The sequence below is a fragment of the Pituophis catenifer genome, unplaced genomic scaffold (assembly GCF_029215685.1).
Source record: "Pituophis catenifer annectens isolate HBS135680 unplaced genomic scaffold, rPitCat1.0.hap2 SCAF_1, whole genome shotgun sequence".
Taxonomy (NCBI): Eukaryota; Metazoa; Chordata; class Lepidosauria; order Squamata; family Colubridae; genus Pituophis; species Pituophis catenifer.
The window spans coordinates 149,295,407-149,317,021 of record NW_027256881.1 but is presented as its reverse complement, the minus strand read 5'-3'; the positions used below and the strand labels follow the sequence as shown (position 1 = coordinate 149,317,021).

Genomic DNA, 21,615 nt, shown 5'->3' with positions numbered 1-21,615 from the left:
TAGAGGCCATCGAGTCGGTTCTGGAAAATCAGGTACGGACCGAATTTTATTCAATATTGTTTCTTGTTCCCAAGGGTTTGGGGGGTTGGGGGGGGAATTCTGAACCTCAAACAACTCAACCTCCATGTGTTGTATTGGCGTTTCAAAATGCATTCGCTCCGTTCCATTCTCGGCTGCAGCCGGCGTGGGGATCTTATGCAGTCAATCGACATCAAGGAAGCCTATCTCCATGTGCCAATCCGCTCGCTTCACAGACGCTTCCTCCGGTTTACTTACAACGAGTGCCATTTTCAATACAAGGCCATGCCGTTTGGACTATCGGCGCCTTGGATGTTCACAAAGGTTCTGGCGGCCTTGGCGGCTTCGTTGCAGGAGCGCTCCGTCCACATAGTTTGTTATCTGGATGATATTTTGCTTCTATCGGCCTCCCCGGACCAGGCACAGCGGGACAGACGGACGGTACTTCACGTCTTGAAGAGTCACGGTTTCGTTCTCAATCTGGACAAGAGCCACCTTTCTCCAACGACGAACATTCTTCACCTGGGGGCGATAATAAATTCATTACATGGCCGTGTTTTTCTATCTCCGGATTGCCAATCCAGTATCAGGGACCTTGTGCACCAAGTGTTATCAAAGAACTCTGTTCCGGTTCTCTTGTTGTCCCAACTATTGGGGAAGTTCATATCTTGCATTCAGATCGTGCCATGGGCACGCCGCCACTCCCGTCAACTGCAGTGGTTCTTGCTCACTTTTCAACGGACAGGGCGTGCAGAGGCAATTACTAAAGTAGTGGTTCCTCGTCGTGTGCGGCAGTCTCTTCGCTGGTGGGTCTCTCCAGCCCTTCAATCCGGGACCCTCTTTCTCGAGCCTCAGCGGGTCACAATTACCACGGATGGCAGCCTATATGGCTGGGGCGCCCATCTGGAGTCGCTTCTTGCGCAAAGAACTTGGTCCCCTCTGGAAAGACAACACAGTATCACCTGGTTGGAACTCCGTGCAGTGCGGTTGGTTTTGACTCAGTTTCTTTCTCAGGTACGCAACAAACATGTTCTCATTCTAATAGACAATATGGCCACGAAGGCCCATCTCAATCGGTAAGGCGGCACACAGTCCAAGGAGATGATGGCGGAGACAGAGAGGTTAATGTCTTGGGCAGAACAGCATATCCTCTCACTAAAGGCGGAGCACAAATCGGGCAAGTCCAGTCTCCAAGCGGACTACCTCAGCAGGGGTTGCTTGGATCCATCGGAGTGGCGCTTGAGCCCCCTACTGTTTCACGAAATTTCAGCCAGATTCAGGACCCCAATCGTTGATCTGTTTGCGACGTCTCAAAACGCACAGCTTCCATGGTATTTCACCTGCTTTTCTTTGTCAGGCACAGAAGGCCACGACGCTCTCTCCTCCCCGTGGCCCAAAGGTCTCCTCTATGTATTTTCCCCGATTCCGGTCATTCCGAGATTGATCCAGAAGGTGCTTCTGGAACAGGCAGACCTTCTCCTGGTGGCATCTCATTGGCCACGGAGAGCGTAGTTCGCCGATCTGATGGACCTGTCTGTCAAGGCCCCATGGTGCATTCCTCGCGACCGAATGTCCCTAAGCCAAGGCGTCGTTCTCCACCCGGATCCAGACTGGCTCCAGTTGACCGTCTGGCGCTTGAAAGGATCATCTTAAGGAAGGACAACTTTCCATCTGACGTCATCTCTACCATTCAAGCGGCCAGGCGGTCCTTGACCGTATGCATTTACAATGCGTCCTGGAGAATTTTCGCACAGTGGTGCATTTCTAACCATGTCGATCCTACCTCGGCTTCTGTCTCCGATGTCTTTCAATTTCTGCAGACGGGTTTCGACAAGGGTTTGTCCCCGTCAACTCTTTGGCGCCAAGTAGCGGCTTTAGCTACTGTTTTGACTGGAGAGGGTCAACAGTCTCTTTCTCATGATCAGAGGATTCAGTCCTTTTTACACGGGGCCGCAAATTTACGCCCACCCATGATACACCGCTATCCTACATGGGACCTTATCGTGTTGCAAGCCCTCACATATGCTCCTTTTGAACCACTGGGTTCGGCTTCCTTGCGTTACTTGTCATTAAAGATGGCCTTTCTGTTAGCGGTGACATCAGCTCGCAGAGTTTCCGAGATTGCAGCGCTCTCTATTCAACAGGACCTTTGTATTTTCTTCCCCGATCGTGTGGTTCTTCGGCTTGATCCGGCATTTGTGCCTAAAATTAATTCAAGATTTCACTGGGCTCAAGAAACTGTACTCCCAAATTTTTGCCCAGACCCTCATCATCCGCTAGAAAAGAAATGGCATACCCTAGACGTCCGTCGAGCTCTCAGGCGTTATATACGACGTACCGCCTCCTTTCGGAAGACGGAGGCCTTGCTGGTGTCTTTTTTGCCGTTGTCCATAGGACAGAAGGTCTCTTCTGCTACTGTGGGGTGCTGGCTTAAAGCCTGTATCTCTAAAGCCTATGAGTTACAAGGGAGTTCTATTCCAGGTGGCATCTTACCACATTCCACAAGGAGCGCGGCCACTTCTGCGGCCTGGGCTACACAGGCCTCTATAGACGAAATTTGCCGGGTGGCCACCTGGTCTTCCCTTTCTTCATTTGTTCGTCATTATCGTTTGGATATGTTTGCTTCTGCCGACGCTTCTTTCAGCAGATGTGTCTTACAATCTATAATTTCCCCCCATGTTCAGGGGATGGCTCCGGTTCCCTCTCAGAATTCGTGATCTTGGGCATGTCCCATTAGTAGGATTGTCGGAGCAGCGAGTCAGGAAAATGGACGTTGTCCTACTTGAACATCCCTTTTATGCTCGCTGCGACGACAATTCGGCCCGCCCGTCGGCCAGCCATCCCCTGCCATGGGTGGGGTTTTCCTTTTTTTCTTCCTCTGCAGTGTGTCGGTGTGTTGGAGAAGTTGTTTCCGCTACCTTTCTGCTTCAATTGTGGAGATAATTCGTGAAAAAGACTGACTAGCCAAGGCAGGGTGGGCGGGACCAGGACTGCAAAGGAAAACATTATGAACACTCAGTACAACCAATCAGAACTGAAGGAACCCATTAGTAGGATTGTCGTCGCAGCAAGCATAAAAGGGACGTTCAGGTAGGACATTTTCTATGTAACCCAAAGAATGCCTTTACAGTGGCACCTACTGTAGTGGCTCATTGCTGGTGTGGTGAGCTAAACATATATCCAATGCTCTGATGTATCTCCCTCCCCTTCCCCCCATTGTTGCCCACATAATATTAAAGCTTTAAAATACCTTCCATTAAATAAGTTTGCAAAGTCTATGAAATGTCTCTGTTTTCATATCGTACAATTTAATCTGGGTATCCCTAACCCACTACAGACATGGTTATAAAGCTACTGAAGAATTTTGCTTGTTACAGAATTCTTAAAGCATTGTTTAATATGCTGCAAATGCCTGTAATGCTGTATGGCCTTACGGATTTTCCTCGAATATGGAACCTGCTGTACAAATAAATACTCACTCCAATGGTAAATTGGGAGCTTGGTTACCATAGGTAGGTCCTATTAATGAGGCTGGGTGTGTTCTCATACCGTCCAAAATCTGCCATGCTTAAGAAAAACTAGATATCAAGATTTTTTTTTTTAAATTAAATTTTAAAGAAGAATGACTGTGCTGGATTAGGTCATGTGCCTCTCCAGTCTTCCTTCTTGGAAGTAGAGGCTGTAGGAACTCTATATAGGTAGTTCTCCATGTACTCATCCCTCTCAAGTGCCCCTTTGACTTTTAGTGTGAAGAGTGTGTGTTTGTGTGAAATCTCTCCTTTATACCTCTTAGCCATTTATACCTTTGTCCCTACAGATTTATCCAACCACCTGTTCAAGACCTTCTCTTGGACATGCTAGTTTTGCTCACAGAGGCATTATTTGCTAGTCTGATCTAGTTTGTATTGGTGTGCTTTGGAAATACTATATGTGTATTGGGAAAAGTATTCAGTGAAAGTCAGCATGCACTCTGAAGTAAACTGTAGATTTGTTTGAGCTGAGTTCTGCTCCTGGGCAAAAATATCGTGTTTCCCTGAAAATAAGACCACGTCTTATATTAATTTTTGCTCCAAAAGTCACATTAGGGCTTATTTTCTGGTTGGGTCTTATTTTGGGGGAAATACGGTACTAAATGCATCCATCTGGCTGACAATCTTAACTGGGCTTATTTTGGGGATAGGGCTTATATTACAAGCATCCTGAAAAATCATGCTAGGGCTTATTTTCTGGTCAGGTCTTATTTTCGGGGAAACAGGGTACATCTGTGTAGTTTTCTTGACAGCAATATGGAAATAGTCTGCATTGCCTTCTTCAAGCATTTTTTCAGCTTCTCATTCTAGCCCACAGACCTGGAATTTCTTCATGATCTCCCTTCCAAATACAACTGGGTACAATCCTGCTTAACTTTCAGGATTGGTCAAGGTTAGCTAGGTGGTATGAAGATACAATGACTGGAAGAGCCAAGGTGGAGCTATTTCAAATGGCATAACATGATTTGACATGCAAGCATGAGACTTCGCCAATTCTCCTGATCTAAGTTTGCAATGCTATGCTCTTTAAATCAGGAGTAGGAGCTATATATTTACTATGGCAACATAGTTACTTAAGTTGTTAGACAGCATCAGTGTGTTCCTCTCTTCGTTTAGTAACCTGCGTAAATGTTACTGCTTTAACTTTGAAAACAAAGCCATCAGGAGGGTAAGAAGAGTGTCAAGGACGGAGCCCACATAACATGTGAGAATCCTTTAAAGCATGGCTATCATGTTCAAGTTCTCACGAAGTTGGAAAGCTAGTACCGTGTTTCCCCAAAAATAAGACCCTGTCTTATATTTTTTTTGAACCTTGAAATAAGTGCTTGGCCTTATTGCCATGCATTCAAAAGCCTGATTGGGCTTATTATCAGGAGATGTCTTATTTTGGGGAAAACAGGGTACATCCGTCCTCCTCTTCAGGAAGAGATCATCTGGAGAATCTTCTTATTTATGTCAAGTCTGAAGTTGGCAGGGGATAACGGGAACTGAACTCCAAGACATATGGAGTGGTCCAAGTTAAGAAAAGCTGAAATAGAATGTACAAAGCAAATGATGTTCTCTGAAGGACAATAGTGTTTTCTTCGCTAATTCCCTGCCAACGTTTTGCCTCGCTATACAAACCCACATTGTCTTTGCTTTTTTTTTTTTTTTAAAGTTGGATTTATTTCGTTGTGAGTCTCTATTAGATGTTTCTCATGGGAAAGCCATCTGGGTCATCCTGCTGTGCTGTGGTGTAACCAGTGAAGGCATTTTCAACAATAAACAAGGTATTGTGTGTTTCAGCAGAAATCCTGACAATGAGAAAATTCTGGGCTTGGCATTGTTTCAGTGTTTTTGCTTTTGGCCATTTTGGGACAGTAGCACTGGGGAGCAGGTGGTGGGGGAGACAACCGATTTTTAGGCTTCGAACATGCCAGGAGATTAGCAAGGCAGCACAAGATCTGCTGTAACCCTGTGCAAGAAGACCACGATACCAGACCTCCGGACTTTTTGTCAGGCCCTGAAAACACATCTATTTCATCTAGTCAGACTGGCTTGATCCCATCCTTGCGGTTTTAATTTGAATTTGGTTTTAACTGGGTTGTTTTAAATTGATGGTCAAAATTATTTAATGTCTTTTAAACTGCTTTTAAATTTTATATGTTGTGTTTTACTGTGGCTGTTCACCGCCCTGAGTCCTGTTGGAGAAGGGCGGTATACAAAATAAATAAATAAATAAATAAATAAATAAATAAATAAATAAATAAATAAATAAATAAATAAAGTGTTAGAAATGATTGTGTGGGATCATACCAAATGTTGGTGTATTTGAACATGCATGAGACGGCTTATGCTTGCATAACTGGACACAAACATGATTCACACCCTTCTCTTTTCAGGAGAGGGATAAATATTCTGTATGTAGACTTATGAATTGAGAGTCATAAAAAGATAAGGTTTGGAAAGGAGCTTCAAACTCACCCAGTGCCCTCAAGATCTACAAAGGTATGGCAAAAAAATCTCCCTTGAATTGAGCTTGATTCCTATTGACCTCATAGATATTCCTGTGGTTGTTTCTTTGGCATCTGTGGTATGGCTAATGCTTTTTTAGTTTGAGGCTTCCCTCCCCCCCCCCCGTCTTACTTCCATGTTTAGGATTTTATTGAGGTTTTCCATCCATATGCTCACTAGGTCCAACGTTGCTCACATTCCACAAGAAGACGCAGGGAACAAGGTATTGTCATTTGTTGAGGCAGAACCTACAGTGCAGGATGCAAATTAGAATATTAGTAAACAGAATCTCTCTAGCCCTTTGTGCGTGCCTTTGAGACAGCCTTCCTATGGTTTCATCATCCAGGGACATTCTGCCTCCTGTACTTTCTCCTCCCAGCCCATTTCTCGCACACACTTTGTTTATTAAACAAGGCTACAGTAACATGTTTCCCGTCTATCAGGTCCCTCAATGCAACATTTCTGGAAAGCTTACGGCGGCAGAAGTCTTGTACGACAAACAGAGCAGAAGAACTATCTGTGCTCAAGTTGTAATGGAAAATTAATGCATCGATTTTAATACCAGAAGAGGGGGGAAAGTCTTGAAGCCATCATTGGAAAGCTTCAGGAGCAAAAAGTCTGGACAATCAACACCCCACCCCCACATAATTTTTTTTCTTTTCTTTTCTTTTTTTTTATAATTGTTTTTCTGTAATTTTTAATAATTTTTTTCTATAATAAGAGTGTGTTTGCCAACTCTGAAGACATTTGACCAATAAGAGCCACAAGTGTAGAAAGGCATCTCCTATCTAAATCACATGAAGACACTGTACAAACTAGCAAGGTGCAGGCCCATGTAGTTCAGAAAGAGTCCGCCAAAAATGCCAACAAACCAATAAAACCAGTGATTAAGGTAGAATGAGGGAAAGAGCAAAAGAATTGTTGCTGGTATCCAAACCTCAAACTATGGTGAGGTACCTAGTTTTCTGCCAGGAGAAATCCAAGCTAGCAATCTAGCACTTCCAGCTATCTATCTAGCAGGAAGGATTTTCCCACGAAAACCGCCTCAAACTTTGGTTGTTATAGAGCTGTGCTCTAAGGATTTCCCAATTGCCACTCTCTTCTTGTCCTTCTTACTGAGAAGAGTTTGGTTTAAATTTGGACTAAACATTCCCCCCCTTTTTTTTTCTTCTTCAAATTCTCTCCTTGGAATTAGACTCATTTCTAAATTACTTATTTTTTGCAAAATGTTTTGCTGTCTATGTGAATAGACAGCAAAACATTTTGTGTTTTGTGAATGTGAATTCAAAAAATTCACTATATGTGAATATGTGTATGTGAATGAAAAATATGTGAATGAGTGTTCCTTTTCCAGAAGCAAAACCATCTGGAATGATGGTGGCCTTTCCCATCAATTGGGTCCATGGGCCCCCTTTTCCCATTGCATTTCAAGTGGTAGGCTAACTTCAAGTATCCGGAGCAGGTAATGTGCTTCTTCGCCAGTACCCTACTGCTGTCCTCCAGAATCTACCTCTTGCCATGACTTCTCGGTATATCATAGTTTAGATCAGGGGTGTCAAACTCAAGGCTTGAGGGCCAGATCTGGCCCATGGGGTGTTTATATCTGGCTCGTGTGGCTTCCCTGGAAACAGGACTGGCCCACAGTGCCACTGCTAGCAAAAATGGAACTTGGACGGCCCTCCCCAACTTCGTTTTTGCTGGCAGAGGGTTGCAAGAGGCTGTCGCAGCTAAAAACGGAGCTCAGGAGCCTGTTTCCGCTGACAGAACGCTTGGGCCACTACAGGTGCCCCCAACACAAGTGACGTCGAGCTGGCCATGCCCACCCTGGCCACTACCCACCCCGGCTTCCTGAGGTCAAACACAACCCTGATATGGTCCTCAATGAAATCGAGTTTGACACCCCTGGTTTAGATAGACCCAGTCTTGCTTTATTTGTCTAAAACTGCTGGTGTAACTATACCATCTTATTGATGGGAACTGCTCACTATTTCCATCAGTTCCACTGTCTTTTAGCAGAAATTTTTTTTTGGTTTAGTGCTTGGTTCTGGACCAACAGACTACCCCTCCCCCCCCCAAAAAAAATAGGAATGGTATAAAGAAGTCACCACTGTCATGGAAATGGATTGGGAAATTATGAAAAAAATAACAACAGTTCAGCCCCCAAATATCATTGTTGCTGACACCATCCAAGGATTACATCATTTGCTTTCTAAAATGCTATTAAAATATACAATTGGTCATACCGTGTTTCCCTGAAAATAAGACCCTGTCTCATATTTTTTTGAACCCCGAAATAAGCGCTTGGCCTTATTTTCGGGGAAGTCTTATTATTTTGGGGTGCGTGGAGGAAACCAGGGGAAATGGCAGAGAGCGGCTGCACATGTATTTAAATATTTGGGGGGGGGGGCTTATTTTAATGCATGCGCTCAAAAGCCCTATTGGGCTTATTATCAGGGGATGTCTTATTTTAGGGGAAACAGGATATTTGACTCATCAAGAAATATTGATACGGTGTACCTTTTTCCCCGATTCTGCTAAATTTTTGACAATATGATTCAGATATTTTTCACATTTTGTTGCTTTTTAGAATGTTATCAGGAATGAACGTTCTTTGTGGAATAAAGAGACTTGTTTTGCTCAAGATCAGCTAACTGATAGGCAGGACCCATTAAGTCCTTAATCTACAAAGAAGTCTTTAATCAAAAAGAGTCCCTTTTTTTAAGTTAATAAGTCAGGAACTTATGTAAGAAGCTTCAATTGAAACCACCAATATTTGGAATATGTAGGGCAGTGCACGTCTCCCTTGAGTTTCTATCTGGAATCAGAATTGGTTTTAATGTTTTGAATTTGACTTAAGTGTTAAAAAGATCTGAAAATACAGCCCATCTCTTCTGGAGTATCATTAGTCCCACCCAGGTGTGTAGTGTTTCTTTTTCCATAATCCTTGCCTAAGAGTCAAGCCTGTACAGTCCATTGAAAATACAATAAATCCCATCTGACATTTTTACAGAAATGTTTGGTCTGTTAGAAATAATATTGTTAGATCAAATAAACCCTTGGTCTTGTTCAGCAAGGGCTCATGATTATGAAAAGAATACATAGAACATGTTAAATAAATAATTCTATGAATATTTCCAGTTGGCCAATTTTATTGATTTTTTTCTCCTGTAGATAAAGTTCATGAAATATGCATTATGTTTATATCATACTCAATCATAAAAGATATGAAACTCCCTCCCCCCCTCCGTCCTGTTTTGTGTGTGTTTGTGAGCGTGAACTTCATTTTGTTATATTAAGGATTCTTCTTCCTGTTGCTCAGGGCCTCAAAAACACAGAAATTGGCCTCGGTGTCTCTGAGAAGGTCCGCTTATTGCTAGTGAATCCCTTTTAAAAGAACAAAAGGGCAAAAGCTTCAGAAGGCCAAAATAAACACAATTTTAAGCTAAAGATTTTAGCAATACACATCTTCCTTGAGGATTGCAATCAAGCTGTTAAGCCTCAGAGCATACAGTTCTGTGATTACAGACTGATGCAGTGCTGGATTTTATTTTTATTTTTTTAATAATGCTTGATTTTCAGAAGCAAAATTGATATTTTAGTGAGGAGCAATTGCCCACCGCCCAAGCAAGAAATATAGTAAGTGGCCTCTCAAGAGATTTTTTTTTCCCTCACCAAGAAAATAAGAGCCATGATGGATTGTCCCACAAGTCAGTCTGGAAGCAGCTTTTCAATTAGTTGCTATTCTGTAACTTTGAACTAAAGGAGACCAATATCTTGTTCACCCCTCCCCTTAGCCTTTTCTCTCAAAATCTAGATGAATGGTTTTGTGAAAAGATTTTTCTGTATTACTTTGGACCAGAATGACTGAATGGAACCAATTTTAGTTGCTGCTCAGATTGGTGTCTCTTGATAGAGAAGGGTGGAAAACCCAATTCCTTTAATCTTGGAAGACCCACTACATGTCAGAGTAGGTGTTTTCCAGAAAATGACAGTTTTCATGATCTGATAAAGTTGATTAGGAAAAAAAAAAATGAACCCCTTTCTTGTGCTGTGGACTTCACTTGGAGTGTCCCTTTGATTTGATTTGTTGCAATGATTTTTGTATATCCACAGTTGAACTTTTAACGTACAATTTGTTTTTTAGGAAATCATCTGCATGCCCCACCAAATGATTGAAAATATTAATTTAACAGATCTGTGGAAAATAAGGGCAGGGTGGATGTCTGAAAGACTGGCAATGTTCTCCTAAAGTGGGCAACTCCATCTACATCAAAAGTGTAGGTTCTGTTTTGAGCAACAAGCAAGGAACGTGTAGCTCTCTGAGTATAATTTCTGGCAACTCCTTCTAAAATGGGCATTGATGATGGAATCTGGGAATTATGTTTAAGAAATTATTATTGTCCTTGTTTTCAGCAACATTTGGAAATCACAAGTTTCCTGCCCCTAAATTTAAGCATAAAGAATTATATATGTAATTCTAACAGAAGCAAAAATATTTACAATGTGCAAAGGACAAGGTAGCCACCAAGAGCCTGGTGGCGCAGCAGACTAATAGCCTGTTATTAACATTCAGCTGCCTGCAATTACTGCAAGTTCGAATCTCCCCAGGCTCAAGGTTGACTCAGCCTTCCATCCTTTCTAAGGTAGGTAAATTGAGGACCCAGTTTGTGGGGGCAATAAGCTGACTTTGTATAAAATATACAAAAGAATGAAGGCTATTGCTTAACGCATTGTAAGCCGCCCTGAGTCTCCGGAGAAGGGCGGCATATAAATCAAATTAAAAAAAAAAAAAAAAAGGTAAATGATGGCTACATCATCATCATCACCAGTATGACAACAAACAAAAAGTAACAGTTCCATCTATATACTAAAAGTAATTCAAGCAAATAATAGAAATCTGCATAAAAAGGCTTCATAGCATAAATTGGGGCCCATATCATCTGGAGTGCATGAGTTTCCATTCTTTCAAAAGATGCTGTGAAGATAGCATTAGTGCTGTTCTATTGTTTATGCACCTCTTTTTTTTTTCCAGAAGCAAAGAGCATCCTGAAAACTCATGTGTGTGAAAGCCATGCAACTTTGCCACCAGAATAAAAAAATATTTCTTTTATTGCCCTATGTCAGGGCTGTCAAACTCCCAGCCCGCGGGCCGGATGCGTCACATGCTAGCCACGCTTGGTTTAGAGAAGGGGAAAAAAATCGTGATATGTCACATGATGGCGCCGTGATGCTGTGAGTTTGACACCCCTGCCCTATGTGATACACAGATGTAATGAACCGCCCACCCTTTAATTGATCAGTTATTTTCTTCTTTCCTTCATTGGTTTAGGGCAGTGGTCTCCAATTTTTGTGGCTTAGCGGCCCAGCTGGGGGGGGGAGGAAGAGGGGAACCGGACTGCAAGTTGTGCGCATGTGCATGCACGCTGGCCTGTCGCTCGCACAAGTCGAGTGTGCTGGCCCACAGCCCGGTTGTGAACCAAGCCATGGTTGGGGATCCCTGGTTTAGAGAATTCCCTTCGGTTGCATGGCTCAGTCATATTGATATACCTCCAGTCTAGCAATTATATTCTCAAGGGAAAATTCATCATGAACTTTGAATAGAATGAGAAAAATATAATTATAATTTATACTAGTATTAATAGTTAATAACAGTTTCTTGATGAAATCATGAGAAAGTTTTACACTACTTTGTTTTAGTGTCTTCTGAATAGAGAGATACTCTGTACCTATTCCATAGCATTTTTGTTCCCTAATAATTTTGAGCTTACCATTTTTTCCTGAATATTAAAGTATTATTGCTGATTCCTGAGTTTTTCTGGAATGTCAGCCTTAGCTTAGCTAAACACTGTTTTGAATCAGTTTTCAGTTGGTTGTGTTCGCTCTTAGAATGATTTCAGACATAAATAATCTATCCTTTTTCAGTTTTAGTGGTTTGGGTTTGTCCTGGATATGTTACCTCAAAGATCTCAGAGAGCTCAACGGTGCCTCCATTTTCATTTCCGGGGGCTGTAGTCACCCTTCTTCAAGTATGAGATTTTCCAGTCCCAGTTTCATTGCTATTTGCTAAGTTTGAAAGCATGAAAAATTGCTCCTTGAATAGGATATTTTAGGTCCTAATGAGTATCTGTGAAGTTGGGCTCTGAGTGCTGGTTCAGCTGAATGCTTTCATCTAGTGCCTGAAAATAAATTGGAATGTTGAGTGATTGAGTTGCTTTGGGCTGCTCAGAGTAAGCTTTCCTGGGCCTATAGCCTGTCTGTTGGAAAAATTACTGTGGACAATTTCCAGTTTAATTTGCACCCAGTATACTTCCAGCCAATTCTAGATTACAGCAAGTGTACATATCACTTATTTCAGCTCGGGGAAAAATATGTAAATTGGCAAAAAAAGAGGGGAAAAAATAGGCAAAAGCAAGGAGAGAGAGACATATTCAAGTAAATATGAATTTGTATTGTTTATATATCGCCAGCTCTGTGCCCATTCCTTTTCATCTTTGCTATCCAGTCATCAACATATACACCATGTGTTTTTAGTAATGTGTATCTTAACACATTTTATCTTCTTTTTCAGGTTTTTCCATCATGTTTGGAAAGAAAAAGAAAAAGATTGAAATTTCTGGCCCTTCCAATTTTGAACACAGGGTACACACTGGATTTGATCACAGAGAACAAAAATTCACCGGACTACCTCAACAATGGCATAGTTTGCTGGCAGATACAGCAAATAGGCCAAAGCCTATGGTGGATCCTTCATGCATCACACCCATCCAGCTTGCGCCTATGAAGGTACCGTACCAGCTTTTTCCCTTCCCCCTTCATTTTCTTTTCTTTGTGATAACTTTATTAGATTTTTTTTTAAAACTAGAAAGATTTTAAAACTAACAGAAATCAATAATTGATTGATTTCCTCTCGCCCCTTTTGTTCAACATTTATTTAAAGCCGCTGAGCAAGATCATCCGTGGTTTGGGGGTGAAGTACCATCAGTACACGGATGACACCCAGCTGTACATCTCCACCCCGGACCACCCCAACGATGCCCTTGAAGTGATGTCCCAGTGCCTGGAGGCCGTACAGATCTGGATGGGGAGGAACAGGCTCAGGCTCAACCCATCCAAGACCGAGTGGCTGTGGTTTCCGACGTCCCGATATAGTCAACTAGTGCCATCGCTGATTATTGGGGGCGAATCATTGGCCCCCACGGATAGGGCTCGCAACTTGGGTGTCCTCCTGGATTCACGGCTGTCTTTAGAAGAGCATGTGACGGCCGTGACCGGGAGGATTTTTCATCAGGTTCGCCTGATCCACCAGTTGCGTCCCTATCTAGATCGGGACTCCCTACACACAGTCACTCATGCCCTCGTTACCTCTCGTCTGGACTACTGCAACACTCTCTACATGGGGCTCCCCTTGAGGTGCACTCGGAGGCTCCAACTGGCGCAGAGTGCGGCCGCGCGGGTGGTGATGGGAACGACATGGAGTTCCCGTGTAACACCTCTCCTGCGCGAGCTGCACTGGCTCCCGGTGGTCTTCCGAGTGCGCTTCAAGGTTCTGGTTATCACCTTTAAAGCGCTCCATGGCTTAGGACCTGGTTATTTACGGGACCGCCTGCTACCACCAATAGCCTCCCACCGGCCAGTACGCTCCCATAGAGAGGGGCTCCTCCGGGTGCCGTCGGCCAAACAATGTCGGCTGTCGGCCCCTAGGGGGAGAGCCTTCTCTGTGGGGGCACCTACGATTTGGAACGAGCTCCCCCCGGAGATACGTAGGATCCCGGATCTGCGCACCTTCCGCCGCGCGCTTAAGACTTTTCTATTTTATCAAACTGGCCTGGCCTAAATCGTCCCCCTTTTTAAATGTGGAAATTTTAAATTTTAAATTCGTCTTATTTATAGGGTCATGGGTAAGGCGTTTTAAATTGGGGAGCCATTTTGGATTTAATTCTGGTTTAAACGTATTTTAATGTTTATATTGTATGTTTTTTAATTTTGGCTGTTCACCGCCCCAAGTCCTTCGGGAGAGGGGGCGGTATAAAAATCTAATAAATAAATAAATAAAATAATTAAGGTTGAAAAGGAAAAAAAAGAAAGAAAGAGAAAGCAAATAGTTCAGAAAGAAAAGAAAGGAAAAGGAAATATAAAGAAATGACTTCTGATTTTCTTTTACAGGTAGGTATAGGTATAAATGTATAGGTATAAATTTAAATTGATCTTTTACTCTAAGGTTAGAAAATAATATTCATTTTCTCTATTATCTACTATTTTTTTAATCATCAAACTCATATGTCATCAAACATACTGTGTTTCCCTGAAAATAAGACCCTGTCTTATATTTTTTTGAACCCTGAAATAGGGCTTGGCCTTATTGCCATACGCTCAAAAGCCCGATTGGGCTTATTATCAGGGGATGTCTTATTTTGGGGGAAACAAGGTATGTCATGTGTTTCTGTTTCATGCAAAAAAGGGATTTCCTGTCAGCATTACAAATAATTCTATCTTTTCACTGTCAATGTTGCCATCTCAGCAAATTTCATTGTCTTTACCATCCCTTCTTCCATTGTGGGGCGTGTCAACTCTTTCACCATTGTGTATATAAAAGTCTCACTACTGTTAATTGCATTTAAAAACAAAGTTCCATGGTTGTTTCCCAACTTTTGTCAATCAGTCCCCAAAGAAACATCTCTGGGTTCAGTTATATATTAATCTTTAAAATCTGAATTAATGTGTATTTGAATCCATTTTTTCACGTCCACCAAGCATGATTAAAAAGTCCCCCCATTCATATTTTCAACTTACATGTCAAGTGCCTTTATATATTTTAGACAATTTTTCCAGTGACAAATACACCAATGAGACATCATTTTATAAAAGTTCTCTTTAAGATTGTAAACATAATGTGAATTTCAATTCTTTCAGCCACATATTCTCCCATTGTTTCCTTTGTATATTATAACCAAAATTTTAGCTCATTTTATCAAATATTCTTTCACTTCTTCTTCTGCGTCAAATTTTAATAAACATTTTATACGTTTTAGCAGTATGTTCATCATTTGTACATAATTCTGTTTCAAATTCAGTCTTTTTTAACTTCATTCCATATCTTAACATACTTCTTTTGAAACAAACATATAATTCATATTTGTCAAATTAACACCCAGTTATCTTACCCTTCTCTCAATCTTGAAACCCATTCTGTTCGTCTCTATTGTTTGATCTAGTACCTTCATATTTTTATTAGCTTTTAATAAACAGAAGTTAGGTCTTCTGTTTATTAATCTTAAAAGTCAGCTCATATACTTTTCTTCATTTTCTTTGATGCCAAAAATTTGATTGATTACACAGGTCATCTCTCTTTCCTCTTCTGTGAGTGAAGTGTAAAGTAATATTCCAAAAGGTGCACCTCTGTTAAATACAAAAAACTGTAATACATTAGAGATACGAGCTTTTATGCAAACCCTTGACCTCTCCCCCTGTTATTCTGTCACAAATCGCAGATGACTATCTTCTCAGGATTCCAGCTATTAATATTACTTGCCCTGGATCACATAAATCCTTAGGCAGACTAGATTGAAATGTAGGGACAAGCAGCAGAAAATAGATAAAATATTATAAGCCTGTGTTTGGTCATCTGGTTAGAAATCTTATTGAGGCCAGTGGGTCTTACCTCTGAACAGACATCTATACATTAATGTTGTTCATGGATCCCACTGAAGGAAAATAAGGGACAATGTCCATATTTGATACTGTCTTGGGACCGATAACACAAGATGCTATCAGTTGCTTTGCTTGGCTTCCAGGGCACTTTGTCTTTATTTATTGGTTAAAGGCATTTTTATTTTATAGTTTTAAAAAAATGCTGGATTGCCACAAAGCTGAGTAGGAATGGAATTATCTTCATTGCTTTTCTCTTTTTTGCCATCTAATAATTTGATTAATTTTACAGATAAATGTGAACTAATAATGAAAAAATAAGATACAGAGTAAAGAGAGAATAGAGATAGAAGTGCAAAAACGTATGAAGAAAAAGAAAGGAAAAAAAAAAACACAAAGAATGATTTCTTCCAAGGATATAGGGAACACTTACATTGAACTCTTAGTTTAAGACTGTACTATAATGTCCATTTACCTTTTAAAATTTTAACAAACATCAAATCCATATGTCAAAATCTGAGTTTTCTCCATCTCCTGCAAAATGTCTAAAAAGAGCTTCCAATGAAGTTGAGTAGATGAATTCCTTCAGTGATTTTTCCCTCACAACTTAGCCATCGTTGCCAGTTCTGTCATCTTTATTAACCATTCGTCTATTGTAGGTATTTTAGGATTTTCTGAAATCATGCATGAGAACTCTGCACAGATTCATTGATATTCTTAGAAAATAAAAACAGGGTAGGTTTTGCATATGTCACAAACGCAGCACATGCAATTTTAATTTTGTTCTTTGAACATAAAGTAATTATTTCTTGTTAACAGCTAGTCCTCGACTCACAACTGGGGAAAAAAAGGTCCATTGTGGACAATAAAGTTTGCTTAACAACTACAGCATTAGCTTAACAACTGCCACAAAAAATGGGTAAAATTGGGTCAGCCTCATGACAACCACTTTAACAATTGACACAATTTACAACCGTAATTCCAGGGTCATTTAGGGTCATAGGTCAAAGACTACCTGTACTTTTGGCAGTATCTAGCTTGCTTGCTTGCTGGTTTGTTTGTTTTTGTCTACCTTGGTTTCTGCACTTCTCTCCTATCACCACCACCACAATACCGATTCTGAGGCCTTCTTTAGGAGCAACTCCATATAATAGTACAAAAAATAAAGATATTAAGAAATTAAAAATAATAACTGTTAAGCAGGAAAGAATTGGTTGTCCCAAATATTAGGTAAAATTGTCTTTGTAAATTTGGATTATTAAACATAAGGCACACAGACGCGCACGTGCACACACACACGCACACACACACACAGAGTGTTATTTTAAGCATCTGTATCTCTACAGCTACTTCCTAAGAAAAAAAATTGAATTACAAACTCCAGTGCTGAGCCATTTATCTTTTGGATCTACCCCAAATTAGAATACACATTTTTGCAAAAATAAATGATGTATGTATTCTGTGTCCTGACACAGACCACTACACATGAGAGATGCAAACTTGGCAGCAAATATTTGGGATTAATCTATTCCCCTCTTGAGTGTAGACACTGGCAACATATTACTTTGAATAATTAAGTCACAAAAAGCTGAGTCTGATTAGTATTACATTAGCATCTGCTGAACCTTTAAAAAATGGCCATATGTCCTAACTTCTTCCAAACCTCACTTCCAAGCAATCCAGATTAATTGGTAATATTGATTTTCCCATCCCCCCCCCCATCAAAACCCCCCAAAAACCATTATGAATGTTTATCATTTGGGCTTCATTGCGATAGTAAATGAAAAATAGATAGTATATCACATATGGAAGTCTGGCTGAAGAATACTAAAGACTCTGGCAAAGAATGCATTCTGCTGTTTGTAGCTAGTATATGTTAACTGGGATTAAGTTTTTGTAGTTTCCAGGTTTCTCAAGATCTTGCTGTAGGAGAAAAGAAGTCTCATTTGGTCTCAATATTATTCTAGGATGATCTTTAGGAACCCTTACCTTTTCATAATACAATAAATGACTAGATTCTTTTCTCCCCCTTAGACTACATTCTGATAGATCTAAACTTTAGTTAGTCTGCTTTAATCCTTAAAATTAAATGGTTAAATCTGCTTTATATTTCAGAGAATAGGGCCTAGAGTAGAACTTTTTATTAGTATATCCCCAACCTTCTGGCATGATAACCACAAATGCAATTTTGAAAGTGTGTTATTGGCACGCTAATAAATTGACTGTTGAAGTAGGTGTGGCCAGTAACAAATACAGATTTCCCAAAAAGGCAGACTGGTGAGAATTCTCCCACCACTTCTATTATTCCAGGATGTAATCTATCATAAGGACAATGTGATAAACAGCATCCTGGAATAATAAAAGAAGTGGTGGGAGAAAGCTCACCATCCTGCCTTCTGGGAAATCTCTATTTGTTACTCTATCTCTCTATCTACTGACAGAATTTAACAGAAGAACAGAGTTGGAAGGGACCTTGGAGGTCTTCTAGTCCAGCCCCCTGCCTAGACAGGAAACCCTACACCACTTCAGACAAATGGTTATGCAATATCTTCTTAAAAACTTCCAGTGTTGGAGCATTTACAATTTCTGGAGGCAAGTTGTTCTACTGATTAATTGTTCTAACTGTCAGGAAATTTCTCCTTAGTTCTAGGTTGTGTCTCTCATTGTTTAGTTTCCACCCATTACTTCTTGTCCTGCCCTCAGGTGCTTTGCAGAATAGCTTGACTCCCTCTTCTTTGTGGCAGCCCCTGAGATATTGGAACACTGCTATCATGTCACCCCCTAGTCTTTCTTTTCATTAGACATACCCAGTTCCTGCAACCGTTCTTCATGTTTTAGCCTCCAGTCCCCTAATTATCTTTGTTGCCCTTCTCTGCACTCTTTCTAGAGTCTCCACATCTTTTTTACATTATGGCGACCAAAACTGGATGCAGTATTCCAAGTGTGGCCTTACCAAGGCATTATAAAGTGGTATTAACACTTCATGTGATCTTGATTCTATCCCTCTGTTTATGCAGCCTAGAACTGTGTTGGCTTTTTTGACAGCTGCTGCACAGTGCTGGCTCATATTTAAATGGTTGTCCACTAGGATTCCAAGATCCCTCTCACAGTTACTACTATTGAGTGAGGTACCACATACTTCAACAGTCAATTTATTAGAATGCCAATAATATGCTCTCAAAATTACGTTTGTATTTATAATGCTAGAAGGTTGGGGTCCCCCCCCCCGGCAATGTTGTACTTGTAGTTTTTTGTGGGACCCCAAAGAACTACTGGGAACACAATTTATGTTTGAGATTGGCTTTTTTCTTTGCCACATCCTAATTCCCCTTCAGTATTTATTTTGTAATGAGAGGAAACTCAAAAGAAATTGGTGGGGCAAACAGGTGGTTGAAGACCAAGGATCAATGGGTACCTAAACATCCAAGGTTCATAGATCAGAGTTAATTTGATTAACCATTCAGTCGTATCTGACTCTTGGCAACTTTATAGATAAGTGCTCTCCATGCTACCCTGCCAAGCACAGCTTCTTTCATTTGTTAGATGTTCATCTTTGTATCATCTTTAATGGTAACAAGCCAGTGAGTTCTTTGCTTACCCCTTCCTTTTGATCCACTAACCAACCATTCCTAGCATCATTGCCTTCTCCAATGAATTTGCTCACATGACATGGCCGAAGTAAATCAGACGTAGTCTTGTGATTTTGGCTTCTAGTGATGTTTCTGGTTTTACACAATTCAGCATCTCTCTGTTGATTGTTTTGGTTGTCCATGATATACACAACCATTTACACCAGCACCACAATTCAGAGACATCAATTAAGATAGGTCAGAGCTCCAAGCAGTAGACTAATTGGCCAGAGACTGAGTGGGTGTGTGGGAGGATTTAGGACTAGAGATCTTTGTCTTCTTTTCCAACCAACTGTGGGATTCATTATACCTGACTACCAAATGTTTCTTTCACATTGAAGAATAGAGGCCAGACCTGATACTTTCCATCTCCATTATGTTGCTGTTATGTACATAAAAGGGTTAAATCTAGAATAAGCAAAGGCCCCTCGCTTTGGGACTCCCCATGCTGATTGCTCTGTATTGTTTCCAGCCGTTCTGGAAAGTTCTGTGAGAGATACATCGATAATCTGGATTGTTGATATTAACTCCTCTGTCCTTTTATCTCTTGCCTGTTGCTCATGTTTTCTCTCTCCCTGTTTTGCCTGCCTTTGTCCTGTTTTGCTGGTCAGCTGTTTTTAATGTCTGCTGACAGTTAATAAATGAACACAGAGCTATAGTTTTTGCCAGTTGTACTGAATGATGCCTGTACTTGCTCTGGTCTGGATATGGGGATTGACTATAGTGGGTACAACATAAACTGGAAATTAACCACAGTAATTTTCCAAATGTCATCCCGGTTTCTTAGATTGCCATGTTTCAGTTAGTTGTTTATTTATTTATTTATTTATTTATTTATTTATTTATTTACTTAGTTTGTCAAACATGTACAAGATAACAGGAATAAGGATAAACATGGATATTAATACAGAAAATGGGTACGAATAAATGGGGACCGTAGAACAGGGACGGAAGGCACACAGACCTCTTAGGAATGGGATGTTTCCCTTCCTTTGTATTGTTAGGAGATCACCCAGGGATTTGGGGTGGTGTCCTTAGTATATCAGTAATATTCTTTCTTTTGCTTCTAGCCTAGGGCAGGGGTGAGGAATGATGGCCCCTTTATGACTTGTGGACTTCGATTCCCAGAATTCCTAAGCCAGTCATGTTCCTGCTAGTTCAGGAATTCTGGGCGTTGAAGTCCACAATTTATAAAAGGGCCATTGTTCCTTACCTCTGTTCTAAGGAGACAGTACAAGTACTGAACTTCTTTGAGTGCCAAAATGCCAGATGAAAGATGAAATGTACAATGCACCTTGGGTGGGATTGCACACCTTCTGAAATATCAGCTTCACTATTTGGGAGGCTTCTTGGCCCAAGAACTTTGTTAGAGATGCAAGAGGTATTGGTTGTGAGGAATATTTTTTTACAGCTTTTGTTGGTTCACCAGCTATGAGTGTGTGCTCATGATAAAACTGGACTACCACAGAGTTGCACTTGAAAAGGAATGTAGAGTTGACTAATTGAAGGATGGCTTTTTCTCCCATAGTGACAAAGCCTTTTTTCCCAGGGTTAGCCTTATCATTAGCCCCCACCCCACCCCCAGTGGTGAAATCCAATTTTTTTTTACTACCTGTTCTCTGGGCGTGGCTTGATGGGCATGGTGTAGCTTCGTGGGCGTGGCAGGGGAAGGATACTGCAAAATCTCCATTCCCACCTCATTCCAGGGGAAGGATACTGAAAAATCTTCATTCCCATCCCACTCTGGGGCCAGCCAGAGGTGGTATTTGCTGGTTCTCCAAACTACTCAAAATTTCCGCTACCGGTTCTTCAGAACCTGTCAGAACCTGCTGGTTTTCACCCCGCCCCCCCAAAAAGGTAGCCACTTCTAATTTTGAGTTTCTTTGTTGTAAAAGGCATTCTTCAAGTCTGACTTCACAGCCAAGCACTGTAAATGACAGTGTCTGTATTCCAGCCATTGATATAGAGATGACATGGCTTTTTTCACATACAGGCTCATATCCACCAATCCTTCCCTCCCTTGGATGTTTTATTATTTTGGGAGACTTCGGGGAGATCTTTGAGGAGGGAGGGATGGAGAGAAACAACGGAGTGCTGGGGAAGGGGTGAACTTATTCTCTTCCAGCCCCTTAGAGTGGGGTTTATAAGAAGAAGGAATTTCCAGCTGACCCTTCCAACATAGGTGGCATCTGTTTTCAGAGTTGTTATTTTCTATAGGGATGGGGAACACTTTTAACTTATAACTACGTTACCGTCGTTTGATTTGCTTTGTTTGTGTGCTGAGAAGTAGCTCTGTTAGT

The 21,615-nt window shown here is 41.1% G+C and overlaps 1 protein-coding gene across 2 annotated transcripts in view; it reads left to right on the top strand.

Annotated features, from left to right (window-relative positions):
• The window catches only part of PAK5 (p21 (RAC1) activated kinase 5), a 127,027-nt gene that overhangs the window by 43,888 nt on the left and 61,524 nt on the right, over positions 1-21,615 (top strand). For both annotated transcript variants that reach the window (XM_070933059.1, XM_070933058.1), the window contains exon 2: positions 12,610-12,824. In XM_070933059.1, the coding sequence (XP_070789160.1) occupies positions 12,621-12,824 (204 nt within the window). In that variant the 5' untranslated portion in view covers positions 12,610-12,620. The remainder of the gene's footprint in view (positions 1-12,609; positions 12,825-21,615) is intronic.